Below are 14,689 nucleotides of genomic sequence, written 5' to 3'. Positions count from 1 at the left end.
GTTGACATTACTTTTATATCCCTTTAATAATACAGAAATAGCTAAAAATTACCAAAACCAGCCCCAAAATCCTGTTGAAGAGATTCACCTGCAACGAGCTCCAACTCCAAGCAGTGCCCACAGCCTTCTCATGCCAATTCTAGGAAAAGGAAAACCACTTCTTAAGTGTTTTATTGTGTTACAATCCAGCCTGCATTCCCACCAGGACTGGGGTCAGCCTGCATCCCCAGGTCAGGCTCCTTCCCAGCTGATGATTCTTGCAATGGTCTCAGTGTTCCTCCCTGCATCCTCCTCATTCCTTCTATCCTCATCTCCAACTTGCAGCAGGGGAATTCAGGGCATCACTGCAATACCCAGCTAAGCTCATATTAACTGAAAGGGGAAGGAATTTTCTGTAATGAATATATTAAGTTGCAGAAGAAAGATAAAACCAGCTGTTCTCCCCACATATTAAGGCTGCTCTCCACTGCTCTGGAACAGATTTGAAGCCCAGAGCAATGAAATTATACAGATCAAATGTTAAGTGTGGATTAAATGGTAAGTCAAGTATTGTAATCAGATGCTGCCATTTAACTTAAAATTAGAAAAAAGGTTGGTTCAAGGAAAAAAAACCCCAAAAAATAAACCTCAAAAAAAACCCGTGAATAGCAGCAAATGTTCAAAGCAACTTTCCAAACTGAGAGTTCCTTTCAGAGAAGACTTTCAATTAAGTCTTGTCAAGCACATTAACCGCTCTCATTTCCATAAAGCCAGGGCAGGTCTGATCCCACCTCACACCCAAAGCCAGGTGAGCCCATCTGGGAGCTCAGGGAAGGGCTCAGGTGGCAGCAGCTGCTCAGCAAGGCCCCCAGTGCAGACCTTTCCACATGGATTTATGGAATGGGTTGGGCTGGAAAGGACCTTAAATCTCATCTCATTCCACCCCTGCCATGGGCAGGGACACCTTCCACTGTTCCAGGTTGTTCTAAGCCCTGTCCAGCCTGGCCTTGGACACTGCCAGGGATCCAGGAGCAGCCACAGCTGCTCTGGGCAACAGTTCCCCTCATGCCAAATCTGAAGGTGAATAAGGGAACAACCTGAAAGCAAATCAAAATTTCACTCCACTACTCAGCTCATTTTCTGTTGCAGAAAATCAGAAGAAAAAAAAAATCATTCCAAACCCCATCCTCTTCCCTGAAAGCCAAGCAGCACCTGCACGTGGCTCCCAGCACATCGTGAGGAGCACCCAAAAAATCCCCAGCCAGAGGGCAGAGGTGGAAATACAAAGTTAATACACACTTGGAAATACAAGTTAAAAAAAAAAAGAGGAAAAAAGAAAACATTGCTTCTGCTAAATAAAGAAAGCAAGCCTGCAGGCTGCCCCCAGCCCAGGCCAGCCGTGCAGAGGCGCTGCAGGGCCTGGCGGCTCCGGGCCTGCTGCGAGGCTCGGCGCTCCTGTGCAGCGGTGTTTGGGACCAGATGGCTCCTGTGTTTGCCCACAACACTTTCCTCTTCCCACTGCAGCCGTCTGCTCCCTCTTGGCAACAGCTTCAGGTGCCAAGGGTGTACAGAACCATCTTGAGCTGCCAAGCACGGTGCAGGCCTCAGCACAGGGGAAGAGGGAAAAGGGTGAAGGAGGAAAGGCCGAGTGACCCCCCAAACCCCCCATGACACCTGCCTGCTGCTCTCAGCCCAAATGGAGATTTTTATTCTGAACAGTCCATCTACCTACTTAAGTTTCTGTTTGTTTTATTTACAGGCTCCTAGTGTTGTCACACATCAAAACAAGCTGGCAGTGATCCCTAAGGAGTCCCCATTAGCAATACAGCTCTATTATGGATGGAACATTTTTCTGCCATCTCCAAAATAAGAGGAATCTTCAAACACCCACAAATTAGATCTCACTGTAACAAGTCTCCATCATAAGTTGCACACAAATTCAGACTTCAGAAGGTTAAAGAGCTCAAGCACCACCAGCTTTTCCCTCTGCCTGTTCACCCAGAAGATTTTTAAGCACACACAGGAGTGTCAGCTCCAGACACCAAAAGTCAGAAAGAAAATTGCCAACAAATGTAAGTGGTTACACCTCAAGCACCATATAACCTGTACTTTTAAATAAGCAATGAGAGAGCAGACTAATAATTTCTCAAAGGACTACAGGAGATTCACTCAAGAGATCTGTAACAGCATTTGGGGATGAAAAGAGGATGTTCAGGAAATGTCAAACACCACTAATGAACACAAAATGAATTCTGAATTAAATACATGAGTTTTGTGAGGAACTGGAATGTGCACAAGCAACTTCACCCATGGATAAAGCAATTAATGACTCAGCCATGAGCTGAACACATGGTTTTGTGGGCATGAGACAGACAAACAAGCTGGCAACAAATGGGACAATGATTTCAGACTAAACTTCAGATTTCCAGCGCGAATCTGGATCTCCTCCATGAGCCTCTTCCACCAAGCCTTATCCTTACCACTCATGTACAACCACAACACAAGAAAACTGCTAAGAAACCCTTTGCTGGATGAAGCTTTTCAGCTGAGGAGGCCTGGAACACTATCCCCCATGAGCTGGACAGAATCAGACCCCCAGCAGCCATGGGAGCAGTGCCCTGGTGTGGGATGTGTCTCCTGAAGTGACTGTGGGCAGCTGAGGGCAGCCAAGACAAGGGCCAGAGAGCCTTGTGAGTATTTCCAAGTCATTAAGGCAAAAAAAAGTTTTCCACTATAACTAAATGCATGTTAAGGATGAGAACAGAGAAGCAAGAAGCATGAAAAAGGCTGATCCTGACCACTGCTGCAGAATCACAGAATGGTTTGGGTTGGAAATGACTTTAAAGATTACCTGTCCATGGAAACCTTCACTATCCCAGGTTGTTCCAACCTGGCCTTGGACACTTCCAGGGATCCAGGGACAGTCCCAGTTTCTCTGGGCAACCTGTGCCAGGGCCTCCCACCCTCTCAAGAATTTCTCCCTAATCTAACCTAATTCTGCCCTGAGTTTATAACTATTTCCCACTGTCCTGTGGGGACCTGGCCATATAAAAATTCCCTCTCCCTCCTTTTTTATAAGGTCACAGGATTCTCTCCAAAACCTCTTCCCCAGCCCTGTGACCATCCCCAGGTACTGATACCCCCTAACACAGCATGGCCCTCCCTGTGACAGGTGCCAGTAGCTGGCCACGCCACTCTGAAGTGACCAGCAGGGCTTGTTTGCTGCGATGGCACCACAGAACACTCACCCACGGCACTGAGGGCGTGCTTGAGCTCCAGAGTGAAGGCTGTCAGCGGCACCTCCTCGGACACCGGCATGATCGCCACCGTGGACAGGTTGCTGGCAGGATTCCCTGCATCCCACTTGCTGCTGGAGCTGTGCAGTCCAAGAGGATGACCTGTTCACAGAGAAAACACCTGCCATCAGTCAGCCAGGCTGCAAAACATGGAATGTCACCTGCAGGCAGGAGGGAAGGTGTCACTGTGTCACCGAGCTGCTCCACGTCAGAGAAATGGAACACAAACCTCCACAGCATGTGAGAGCAGAGTTCCCACATATTTCATTTTAAGAGGATGAAGATCAGTTTCCATCATTTTTGGTTGCTGGTACAGCATGTGTGGGTTGAAGTTAGGCAACGTTAAAAATATGCCAGGAATATGTTAAATGAAACATGGATCTACCTGACCCAGGAAGGCAAAGATAAAAAGGCACTTAAAATCCCTTTATCACAACTTTGGAACTGATTCCACAAGAGGAATTAGCTTAACTAACAAAACCCCCAAACCTGCTGTCAGTATTAAAATATTCCAAAATATTCCAAAACTTAACAATCATTTTCTTATGGTATTCCTAAGGAAGGAAATTGCTGTTTTCAACAAAACTCCCATAGAAAATGTGCATCTCTACCTGTTCTCCCTTCTCTGCAAGATGCAGAGCTTTACAGATATGGGTTTAGGAGGATTAAAATACGGAACCTCTGAAGTAGCTGCAAAGTACCTGGGAACTATCTTTAATATAATTTGGTGAGTAAGGGCAGAGGAAAAGCAGTTTTTGAGAGAAATCTGCAATGCATGTGAGGAAGATCAAGATCTTCCCAGACAGCTTAGAGCTGGTAAAGGTCAATGTTGTACAAACTGTTCTTGTTCTGATACTCTTTCTTCTCTTTAGCTGAGCCTTCTCAGAAAATCTCACTCTGCTGCTAATGCCTGTCAACTCAGCTCTGAGAACAGAAAAAAAAATTTGAATTTAAGTTGGGATTTCACATCCTGCTTATCTCATTTCACCCAGCAAAGGCCTAAGATGTACCATCAAGATAAATTCTTGAGCTGAGCATGTGGAAATACTTGATATCCCCTGTGCAAACCCATTCAAAGGCTCAATGTCAGAGTGACAGACCACTGCAGGACACAAAGAAATATCAGATAAACTTTTTTTTTTAAGATATTCAGCAATTGAGTTATTAATTTCAAATCTTCTAAAACAGCTCTGCACAGAACATTAAATAGTTTTCCCCCTCCTTCTGGTGATCTTCAAGAAGATATCTGTGAGTTTAAACAGGTTACACATCACAGCTCAACCCTTCATCTCCACAGGCCCTTCCCTCCTGAGAATTTCAATGGTGATTCTCTGATTGAACTCCTGTTACTCTCACTAGTTTTCTCCCACTTTCTGTTTCCCCCATTTTGCCCTGTTTCCCAGGCAGTGCAGGCTCTGCCCTGGGTCACAGAGGCATTTCAGGAAGCATAGAAGTTTAAGTACAATTACCACCAGGCATTTGTGTAACAAGTGGTTTTGCCCAGAAAGCTGAGCAGGTGAAGAGCATATTCTCTTCCCCAGACTGCTCTGAAACAGGAAAGTGGGTGACCTTTTATTTTCAGTCTCCTTGGAATCTGGCAAAACCAGCAAATGAAGGAATTAAAACCCCCCAACCAAACAAAACCCAAGCAATCCTCAGCATCAAAGAGCCCCACAACACCCCAGCAGTTAATGGGCATCTGTTGGCTTTCAAATACTGCTCAAGGAAATTGGGAGAATTCCCTCCTACTCCCTTCAGTCAGTAAAGAGACTTTGTGTTGGTGCTGCCACAAACACAAAGCTGCACAACCAACCCCTGGCAGGCCATTTCCTCCCAGACAATTCATTAAAATACTGCAAATCCAGGCATTTGAAATCAGTCTGTGCTGCTGCTGCTCAGCACAGTGCTCTGATTCCAGCCCATTACAGCTGCTATTTCCAATGCTCCCTTTACATTGCTCTTGCAAGAAATTCCAGGGAAATTTCACTGCACACAGGCAGCAACACTTCTGGATCTCAAGTGCAAATCATTTCATTCCCACACCCAGTTAGCCATGCTCTGCCAAAACCACCATGTGTGCACAGATATAATGAAATCACCATCCACATGCACCTACAGCTGTAACAGACCACAGAACCCCAGACTGGTTTGAGCTGGAAGGGACCTTAAAGCCCATCCAGTGCCACCCCTGCCACGGCAGGGACACCTCCCACTGTCCCAGGCTGCTCCAAGCCCTGTCCAGCCTGGCCTTGGGCACTGCCAGGGACCCAGGGACAGCCACAGCTTCTCTGGGCACCCTGTGCCAGGGCCTGCCCACCCTCCCAGGGAACAATTCCTAATTCCAATATCCCATCCATCCCTGTCCTCTAGCAGTGGGAAGCCATTCCCTGTGTCCTGTCCCTCCATGCCTTGTCCCCAGTCCCTCTCCAGCTCTCCGGGAGCCCCTTTAGGCCCTGGAAAGGGCTCTAAGATCCCCCTGGAGCCTTCTCTTCTCCAGGCTGAAATTTATCAATGCATTTCCTTTCCAAGTATGCACTGCCTGTTTCCCAATTTAAGGATGCAAGTCTGGCTCCAAGGAACTCCCAGCATCAATGGGAATAGTCCAGGAATGAGTCTCACCTCCCTGCTGCAGACTGCCAAGGATCTTCTCGCCCAGCAAGTGAATAAGTCTGGTCACAACCTGGGAGAGAAGGAGAAAAAAAAAGAAACATTCAGGCAGACAGACCTGAAAGCAGAGCATCCACATGGAGACTTCCAAACTTTTTAAAGATGTTCCCTCAAGTTGAGCCACACAGAGTCAAGGACTTGCAGCTTCTTTCCTGGCTGTAATGTGTGGTGATTGGTCATTTGTCTTGGTTTCTCCTACCTTGTTTTACTTCAATTTGGAAAAACAAGAAAACAAAGCAACCCCAGAACAGGCAGGATTTAACTTGCTTGGGTAAAGAAAAAAAAAGATTATTTGGGGAAACTTTGCATTTCCAGCTCTCCTCATTTCTCTCTGCAGTGCATCTGCCCCTCTATGTACTCTCACTGCTCAGTGGGTGCTGCACCTTTTGTAGGTGCTAAATGCTCAAAAAGGTCCAAGCTTGTGTTCAAACAGACCCTTCCCCAATCCTGGTGAATGGTTTACTCCAGCCAAATTTAAAATATTTGGGGAAAAAAGGGGGGATAAATACACCCCCTAAACACCTGCAGAATCAAAACAAACTACCTAAGAAATTGCCTTCTCCCTCAAATCCTGTTTGTGTGGTAATTCATGTTTGAAGGCACAGATGTGCTCCCAGGTGTTTTTCCAGCAGGACTCACATAAACATAAACTAATATTCCAGTAGCCAAATGTATCTCCAAACTGACAAGCCTCTCTCCAACACGACCAATCAATAACTCCTGACAAGTGGGGTAGCAGAAGACTAATTCTTGCAATATCAAGAAGTGACAGACATAGAAAATGCAGCATTTATTCGGAAAGCTCTACACACATGCTTTACCAAACAAGGAAAAGAGTTATTTAAATGCATTAAGGATTAATAGAGCAATCATTAAATATTCTCCCCCAAATAATTCAAGGTCAAAATAGCTCAGGAGGACATAAAAAAACCTCAAAACAACTGCCACAACAAAAGTCCTCTAAGGTTAAGAAGCAAAACAAGCAGCAGCCAGGTTACCTGGGATCCTGGATAAACACACCCTGTTCCCACAGAAATAGGTACTTGGGGATGCAGCTTTCATATCAAGGGCCATGTAGGCATCAAGATAGGTCAGGATGCCCACCTGAGCCATTTACACATCTTGCCTTAAAAACAAAATCCAATACAGCAAATTCCCTGCACTGTGAAATGCTGTATATAAAGCACTGATGTATTCTAAGTCCTCTATGAGAAAAGGGGGAAGAGCAAGCAGAGGCTTCCAGCACAAGGGTGACTTGCAGTGGAGCACAGAAAAACAGTTACCAAGGTTATTTCAGGGATTTCATGGCATGGCTTGGGGTGGAAAAGACCTTTAAAGCTCACCCAGTTCAACCCCTGCAGGGAGCAGGGACATCTTCAGCTGTCCCAGGCTGCTCCAAGCCCTGTCCAACCTGGCCTTGGACACTTCCAGGGATCCAGGGGCAGCCACAGCTGCTCTGGGCACCCTGTGCCAGTTCTGCCCCATAGCCATGATTGCAAACTGGTGAAGATGCCACATCAACATCTCAACATCTCCTCAGTGACCAGGACAAACCCCTTGGAAGTGCCTCTTCCTTGCCCCAGGAGTAGGCATGGTGCCCGTGCCCCTGCCACCCATTTGGGGAGGACACCAGGAAAGCTCCAGCATCCTGCCTTATCCTGGAATCTCAGATCTAAAATGCTTTCCCTTGTCCTAAATACAACAGAATCTGATGGTCACCCAACCACACAACTCAACACCACCAAGCTCTGAGGCTCTGGGATTCCCCAAAGATGCCACATGTGGCTACATAAAACTACCCCAACCACAGGGAGAATTCAGGGAAACAGAGAATTCTTCACAAAAATAGAGACTGATGTCCCTTGCTAAAGGAGATAATCTGCCCCCAGAACTATTTAGAAACCCCATTTGCTATACCCAGCTAACAGGCTTCACCTAAACCTGCAGCAGCACAGCAGGACTTTCCTTCAGCAGTTTTGGGAGGTGCCGTGAACATTTTACACTTCTGAAGCACTTAAGCATCAGAATTTTAATTACTTACTAAAACCATCTCCTGTATTTATAACTTTTTCTGTTTTACAGACAGCTAAGGAGAGCTCCAGCTAAGTTACAAAATATGTCCAAGGTTAATGATGGAACTAAGAATAGAACCTATTGGTCTCATTTTCCAGTTGGCTGCTCCTATTACCGGGAAATATTATTTGTCTTGTTTGCTGGAGCAAACCATACAGCCTTGGTATGTATAGATAGGGAAAATTATTTCCCTGGTGACTTTGTACAACAAGCAAAGCTGCTCCCCAGAACGGGATGAGTCACACTGTCGCAGTCATGGCAACGTCCAAGGAACATCAATTTGGGATCCGAGCTCAGAACTGAAATTTCCACAGCGTTTTATATTACACACGCCAGATATCCTCTCACAAAAAGGCAATGTTTTCCTCTAAAAGGGACTTGTCCATCTTTCTGAGGGAAAAGTCAATACAAATCACATCCCTCCATCGACAGCAGACCTGACCTGATCGACCCACAGCCCTCAGTGAGCAGGGCAGCAGGAACAGCTCTCCCCAAATTCAGGGCAGGTGGGGAGAACTGAAAACCAGCAGGAAAAATTCATCCTTCAGGTTTCCAAGCCCCTTTATTCTCACTCCCACGCAGAAGCAGGGCATGGGAAGGAGCAGCACAGCTCAATGCAGCCCAAAAGACAACAAGGAAGCCAAGGGATCTGGGAGAGGACAGGGATGGCTTGGGCAGGGAGGATGAGGAACAAGCAGGAATTAGCCCTTGGGCCAGGAGCCAATGACAGAGATTGAAGGGAAGCAGTTACTCCAAGTGTGTTTGGAGGAGATGGAGGCAAAGGGCAGCTATAGGGTGGGTACCTCTGTGCAGAATCTGGGCTGTGACTCAGCAGTCCCTTATCCCTCCTGTTCAGCTGCACTTTGCAGGAAATGAAGGTAAGGCTGAGTCTCTTCTCCCAGGTAAGAAGTGACAGGACATGAGGGAACAGCCTCAAACTGTGCCAGGGGAAGTTTAGAAGGATATTAGGAAAACCTTCACTGCAAGGGAGGTCAAGCACTGGCACAGGTTGCCCAGGGCAGTGGTGGAGTCACCATCCCTGGAAGTGTGGATGTGGCACGAGGGGATATGGGTTAGAGGTCGTCATGGTGGCACTGGGGGAGTGATTGGACTTGATGATCTTGGGGACTTTTCCAACCTTAACAATTCAAGGAAAGCTCTGGGAATTGGCAGTGGGGTAGGGCAGGAACTGGACTGACCAGGAGAACACAGCGAGTTTCTCTCCTCTGGGAGTGCAGCCCCCAGCACTGCCCCGCACTCCTGAGCCAGGGACAGCCTGGGCACTGCTTCTCCCAGAGCCTTCTGCCCCCTTCCCCATGAGAACACCTGCCTTTCTCAACCACAGTGCCAGAAGAGCCCAGAACACTTCCCAGACATCTGCACAAGCAGAATTCTCTCATTTTCAGGGTGTCACATCACCCAGGCCAGACAGCCTTCCTGATCGGAAGCATCTGCTGTGCTCACCCTACGGCACATCCTGGATTTTACAGCCTCTTCTAGCACCCAGCCCTGCAAACATCCCTCCTGCTGGCACAGGATCAGGCAGCTTCAACTTAAGGCTTGAAAAAAATCTGCAAGAAGGCAGCGAGTCAGAGCCCAGACGCATCTAACAACACCAGCAGGATCCTAAATTAGGCAAGGATCGTTAATTGCCTGTAGTAAAGCAAAGGCAGCTTTTGGGCCTCTTGTGCTGGGGATGGAGCTGAGCTTGGTTTAGTTGGTGAGGAAGGGGAATTAATCCTTCCTCATGATTAGGAACAGCAGTAGCAACGAGTGCAGCCAGCTCAGTTCATCACAGTAACGAGCAGTGGAGCTGTGGATTGGACACTTGGCTGCCAGGACAGGTCTGCTCAGAGCTCCCCAAACTGCCAGGGAACTGCCAGGGAACACAGCTTCCCACCCCCTGCTCAGGCTGGGAGGTGACTCAGGAAGGTCACAGAGCACCTAAAGAGGCCCTACAGGGGCTCGTGGAGTGAGTCTGAAACCGTGGGGTCTGCCCAGGTCAGTGAGGTGACTGAGTTCACCATCAAAAATATCCCCAAAGCACACAAAACCCCACTCTCCTGAGCTTATGCAAGAGTTTTCAGGCCAGAAGGACAAAATCTGACCTTACAGGTCTAAAAAACTGAGTAAATCTCCATTTCAAAAGCTACTTGGAGCTCCAGGTGCATCAGTGTCATTCTCCAAAAGCCCCACACCCCTCCAGCTCCCACAGACACCACTGCAGATGTCACCTCATCACCCTGGCCCAGAGCAGGATGCTCAGGTGACACACTTTCCAAGGGAAATGACCATTTCTCCTCCTCCCACCCACTCCCCTTTTCACATGAACTCCCAAGACATTTTTGTGCAGGGCAAAACAGGACAAGAGTTTTCTCAAATGGTGTTGGAGAGCACTTCCCTCAGCACAATTCCACTTCTCCCACCCAGCTCACCACCTCACCTACCTACAAACATCTCACCTTCCTGGCTGTTTCTGGATCAACTCCATCCCAGTGAGACCCACTCAGGCTCTCCCAGCACCCCAAACCTCTCCTGTCTACTGTGACACTCTGCTCCTCCACCTGCTACAGAGGAGCTTCTGGGAAACCATTAATTCTCCCTGTGTTTAATTAATGTTCAATTACTCCACAGACCTGGCAGGGCAAGGCCCAAACACCACATCCCAAGGGGCTGCATTTCCTTTCTTTAGGATGATTAATTCCTGTTTCCAAAGCAGGATGTGGCCAGGCAGGATCTCAGCTCTGCCATTGCTGGTGGAGCACAGAGTTGAGTGCTCCATCCATCCTGGGTCTGAGGTGGTATCAGAGCACCACTTGCTCCACAGCCACTGGAATTCCCACACCAAGAGGTTACAGTCACTCTGTAGTGCTGTATTTCCTATAATCCCTTTAAATATTGCAAACTACTACCCACCCCTGCTAATCTTCCAAGGCTGGGTTCTGGTTAAAGCTTTTGTTCCTATTCAACTGTGAAACTCAAGAGCTGATTTACAAAAAGCTCTTTTGAAAGTGATTTTCATGAGAACTCAGACGGAATATTTTCCTATGGACATTTATTTCAATCTGTGAATACTATGGGATGTGAATATTATCGGATGGCCTGACAAACTGAATTATCTGCTGACAGACAACAACTAATCCAAACAAAGCTCCCTCCATCATAGGTAACTCTTGATTCAGAGAAAACTATACATGAAGAGGGCCTACAAGAAATGTGGAGAAAGACTATTTATAAGGGCTTGGAGGCAGAGGACACAGGGAATGGCTCCCACTGCCTGAGGGCTGGGATGGATGGGATATTGGGAATTAGGAATTGTTCTCTGGGAGGGTGGGCAGGCCCTGGCACAGGGTGCCCAGAGCAGCTGTGGCTGCCCCTGGATCCCTGGCAGTGCCCAAGGCCAGGTTGGCCACTGGGACTTGGAGCAGCCTGGGACAGTGGGAGGTGTCCCTGCCATGGCAGGGGTGGCACTGAATGGGCTTCAAGGTCCCCTCCAACCCAAACCATTCTGCGATTCTAAATCAGGGGAAAATTTCACAAAAACAACACCAAAATCCAAATTCACAGCCACAACTAACTGATGTGAGGTCCTGTGTACTACAAAACCCTTTTAGTTACAACAGAAGAAATACATAAAAGTGTATGTAAGAAGGAAACACACAAACCCCAAACTGTAAGATACATTAATCACTTCAGCCCTACCCTGCACCAGGGTCCAGCTTTCGCTGTCCGTGATTTTAAATCAAAGCTCCTGTGCAAGGAAGCCTCCCCAGCCCTGGCAGGTTCCTCCCATTGTCTCCTGCAGGTTCCTGGGCCAAGAAAGCAGCCTGGGCTGAAGAATGAACCTGACATGGCTGTGTCAGTCCTGCACAGCCAAGGCATGTGTTCACCCCAAAACTGAATGGGGCTTTCCTCTTTGGATCCTCCACCATCATCCAGACCCAACAGACCAGGATGCTGCAGGGAACAAGGAGCCTTGGAGGTGAGCTGCGGACTCTCCAGTGCCTTTCAAGTCTAATAGTAAGATGCTTCCTTGTTCAGCTTTTAAAACTTCAGTCACCTAACAGGCACCCCCAAACTGCAATCACAGAATACTCTGAGAACCTCTTGAGCTGGAGAGATTTACAGGAATCATCAAATCCCAGTCCTGTCCCTGCCCAGACCCCCCAACAAGCCCACCCTGGGCATCCCTGGCAGCGCTGTCCAAAGGCTCCTGGAGCTCTGGCAGCCTCGGGGCCGTGCCCATTCCCTGGGGAGCCTGGGCAGGGCCAGCACCCTCTGGGGGAAGAACCTTTTCCTCATTTTAACCTCAACCTCCCCTGACACAGGTCATTGGTCACCAGAGAGAAATTAAATATGTCAAATAACAATCTACTGGTACCATAGCACGGTACTGCAGAGCTTCATATTCAGGTGTGATTTAGTTAAAAGACCTGTAAAAGGGTTTTGTGCCACACAGAAACTTTATGGATGAGCTGCCATGAAAAACATCCCGCCAAGGGTCTGCTGTTCTACAAAATAAGAACAATGGGAGTCAAATAGTGCAAACAGCCATTTTTTACCCACACAAATCCACAGAACAGCTTCTGGGAAGCTCTTTCCAAGAGCTGAGATTATCCTCGACCAGCTTTCTTAAGGACCTTTTCTAAGGGACAAGGGAGGAGAGGTAAATTAGATCCTCAGCTTGAATAAAACCAGGGTGTTATTGCAGCTTCACATGGCCCCAGATCAGACAAACACTGGCTTGTCCTGGAATCAGGGAGCTTAGCAAGAGGTCTCTGATTGAAACATTGACGTTTGATCAGCCTGTGACAAAGCAAATCCTCAACGCTCCCTCACAACAATTCCTGGCACCTTTTCAAATGCTGCTGAAGCCCACAGAGGAACTGAAGCTTTATCCTGGGGCTGTTTGAACTTCTAACATTTGGGATCAATTGTGTCTTGAAGAAAAATGTCATTCTGGCACTGGTGCTGATTAAATCCCCCCTCCTGCCAGCCTCACTCAGTGACCACGGTGTTCACTGAATTCCTTCTCTCCTTTTCACATCCACTCCTCTTACAATCGAGGAACACTTACTGGAATGGGCCAGGACAACAAATACAGAAAAATCCAGAAGCACAGCCTCTCCTGACCTATTCCCCAGTGCCACATCAAGCTTCAGCCATGACACACAATCTGCCCAGTTCTTGTGGGCAGCACTTTGAAGAGAGGGCACATTACAGAGCTCACTTTGTAAGGCAGATAACCCTGGGGAAGGCTCCAGCCACTTCAGAGAGGCTCTGGCTCAAATACTCCTGTGAAGAGCAGAACTCCACTTGGAGATGGATGACAGGTTCTGAATATATTTAAAGCCCAAGGGCAGACTCAGAGAATTAAAAGAAAGATGCAGAAAAACTCTTTCTATTTCTCAGCACGCCAAAGGTTGTCTCACAGTTCAGCCCCCACAGCTCCCAAGCAGATTCTCGACACCATTTCCTTCAGGTCTAAATTCCAAGTTAGAATTCTAAAAACTAACTCAGCTCAAAAGAGTCAAAGCTAATCTAGGAAATGTGATCCCAGCTCTGCAGCAGTGCTGGAACATCTCTGTGATCTGCTCACAGATTTTTGTGCTCTTGCTGCTGCCTCGACGCTGCTTTGCGGTGCCAGGAATCGTGAGCTGGTTCCCTGTCCTACTTTCCAGAACTGAAGGCAGGGACAAAAATAGAAAGAATCAATTCCTTTCTCCTCCTGCAAGGCTGGAGAGCTTCGAACAGCACCAGAAATGAGCACAGAGGCTGTCAGGGAGCAAATGCTCTGGCTGACAGAGAACCCTGAGGGCTGTGCTGGAGAGCAGGGGACACCAGGGTGGACAGAAGCATTAAGTTTGGCACCAGGGACCACTTTCCATTGGGAATGTCTAGGATGCCACATCCAGAGTGAATCAAGGTTGAGATGCTTTCCTGAGAAGCCAGATGATGTAAGCTTGACTTCTTCAGACTGAGCAGGATCTAGAAATCAACATCTGTCATTTCTGGGCACATAATCTGAAGTTTTGGCTGTTATTTATAACTGAGGTCAGGCTCCCCACATTCACCCGTCTGTTTCAGCCCTTGGAATAACCTGAGCTATGGTGGGTCACTTGGAAGATCCCAGCAGATCAGCTCCTGCCTCTCCCAGGACCAAAGCAGCTCTCCAGGAGACAAAACAGAAGGCAGTCACATGGATCTCCCCCAAGGATCAGCCATTCCACTTCTCCAGATTGTACATCTCAGCTCAAGGAACTGGAATGACTGCTTGGACTAACAGAGCACGATTTCCCTCATTTCACACAGTTCTCTCTGGCAAGCACCACCCACGTCCTACAATTTTCTTACGCACCAGGTAATGTTTTCTTACAATGCACTCCAGAGTTGGAACCCTTCCTGGATCACCTACAAACACAGCATGGCTGGGGAAGAGTCTGCAGGATGGAGTCCTCCCACTAACTCCTAAAATAAAGGGGTTTTCAGCCTTCATAGGGACTGTCTGGAGCCTCCTCATGAGGGGGCCGCTCCCACCTCTGCTCCCTGTGACAGGGACAGGATCTGAGGGAACAGCTGGAGCTGGGCCAGAGCAGGCTCAGGCTGGAGCTCAGGGCAAGGTTCTTCCCCCAGAGGGTGCTGGCACTGCCCAGGCTCCCCAGGGAATGGGCACG

General features: G+C 47.9%; 1 protein-coding gene across 2 annotated transcripts in view; it reads right to left on the bottom strand.

Moving 5' to 3' along the window:
- PNPLA7 (patatin like phospholipase domain containing 7) overlaps nt 1-14,689 on the bottom strand; it is a 124,289-nt gene that overhangs the window by 55,220 nt on the left and 54,380 nt on the right. For both annotated transcript variants that reach the window (XM_041406452.1, XM_041406453.1), the window contains exons 21-22: nt 5,895-5,955; nt 3,228-3,377 (exon numbers count right to left, since the gene is read on the bottom strand). In XM_041406452.1, the coding sequence (XP_041262386.1) occupies nt 3,228-3,377; nt 5,895-5,955 (211 nt within the window). The remainder of the gene's footprint in view (nt 1-3,227; nt 3,378-5,894; nt 5,956-14,689) is intronic.

This window comes from Onychostruthus taczanowskii, unplaced genomic scaffold, assembly GCF_017590055.1.
Source record: "Onychostruthus taczanowskii isolate IOZ18803 unplaced genomic scaffold, ASM1759005v1 scaffold25, whole genome shotgun sequence".
Taxonomy (NCBI): Eukaryota; Metazoa; Chordata; class Aves; order Passeriformes; family Passeridae; genus Onychostruthus; species Onychostruthus taczanowskii.
The sequence above is the reverse complement of the archived record's forward strand: the minus strand, read 5'-3'. Positions and strand labels throughout refer to the sequence as shown.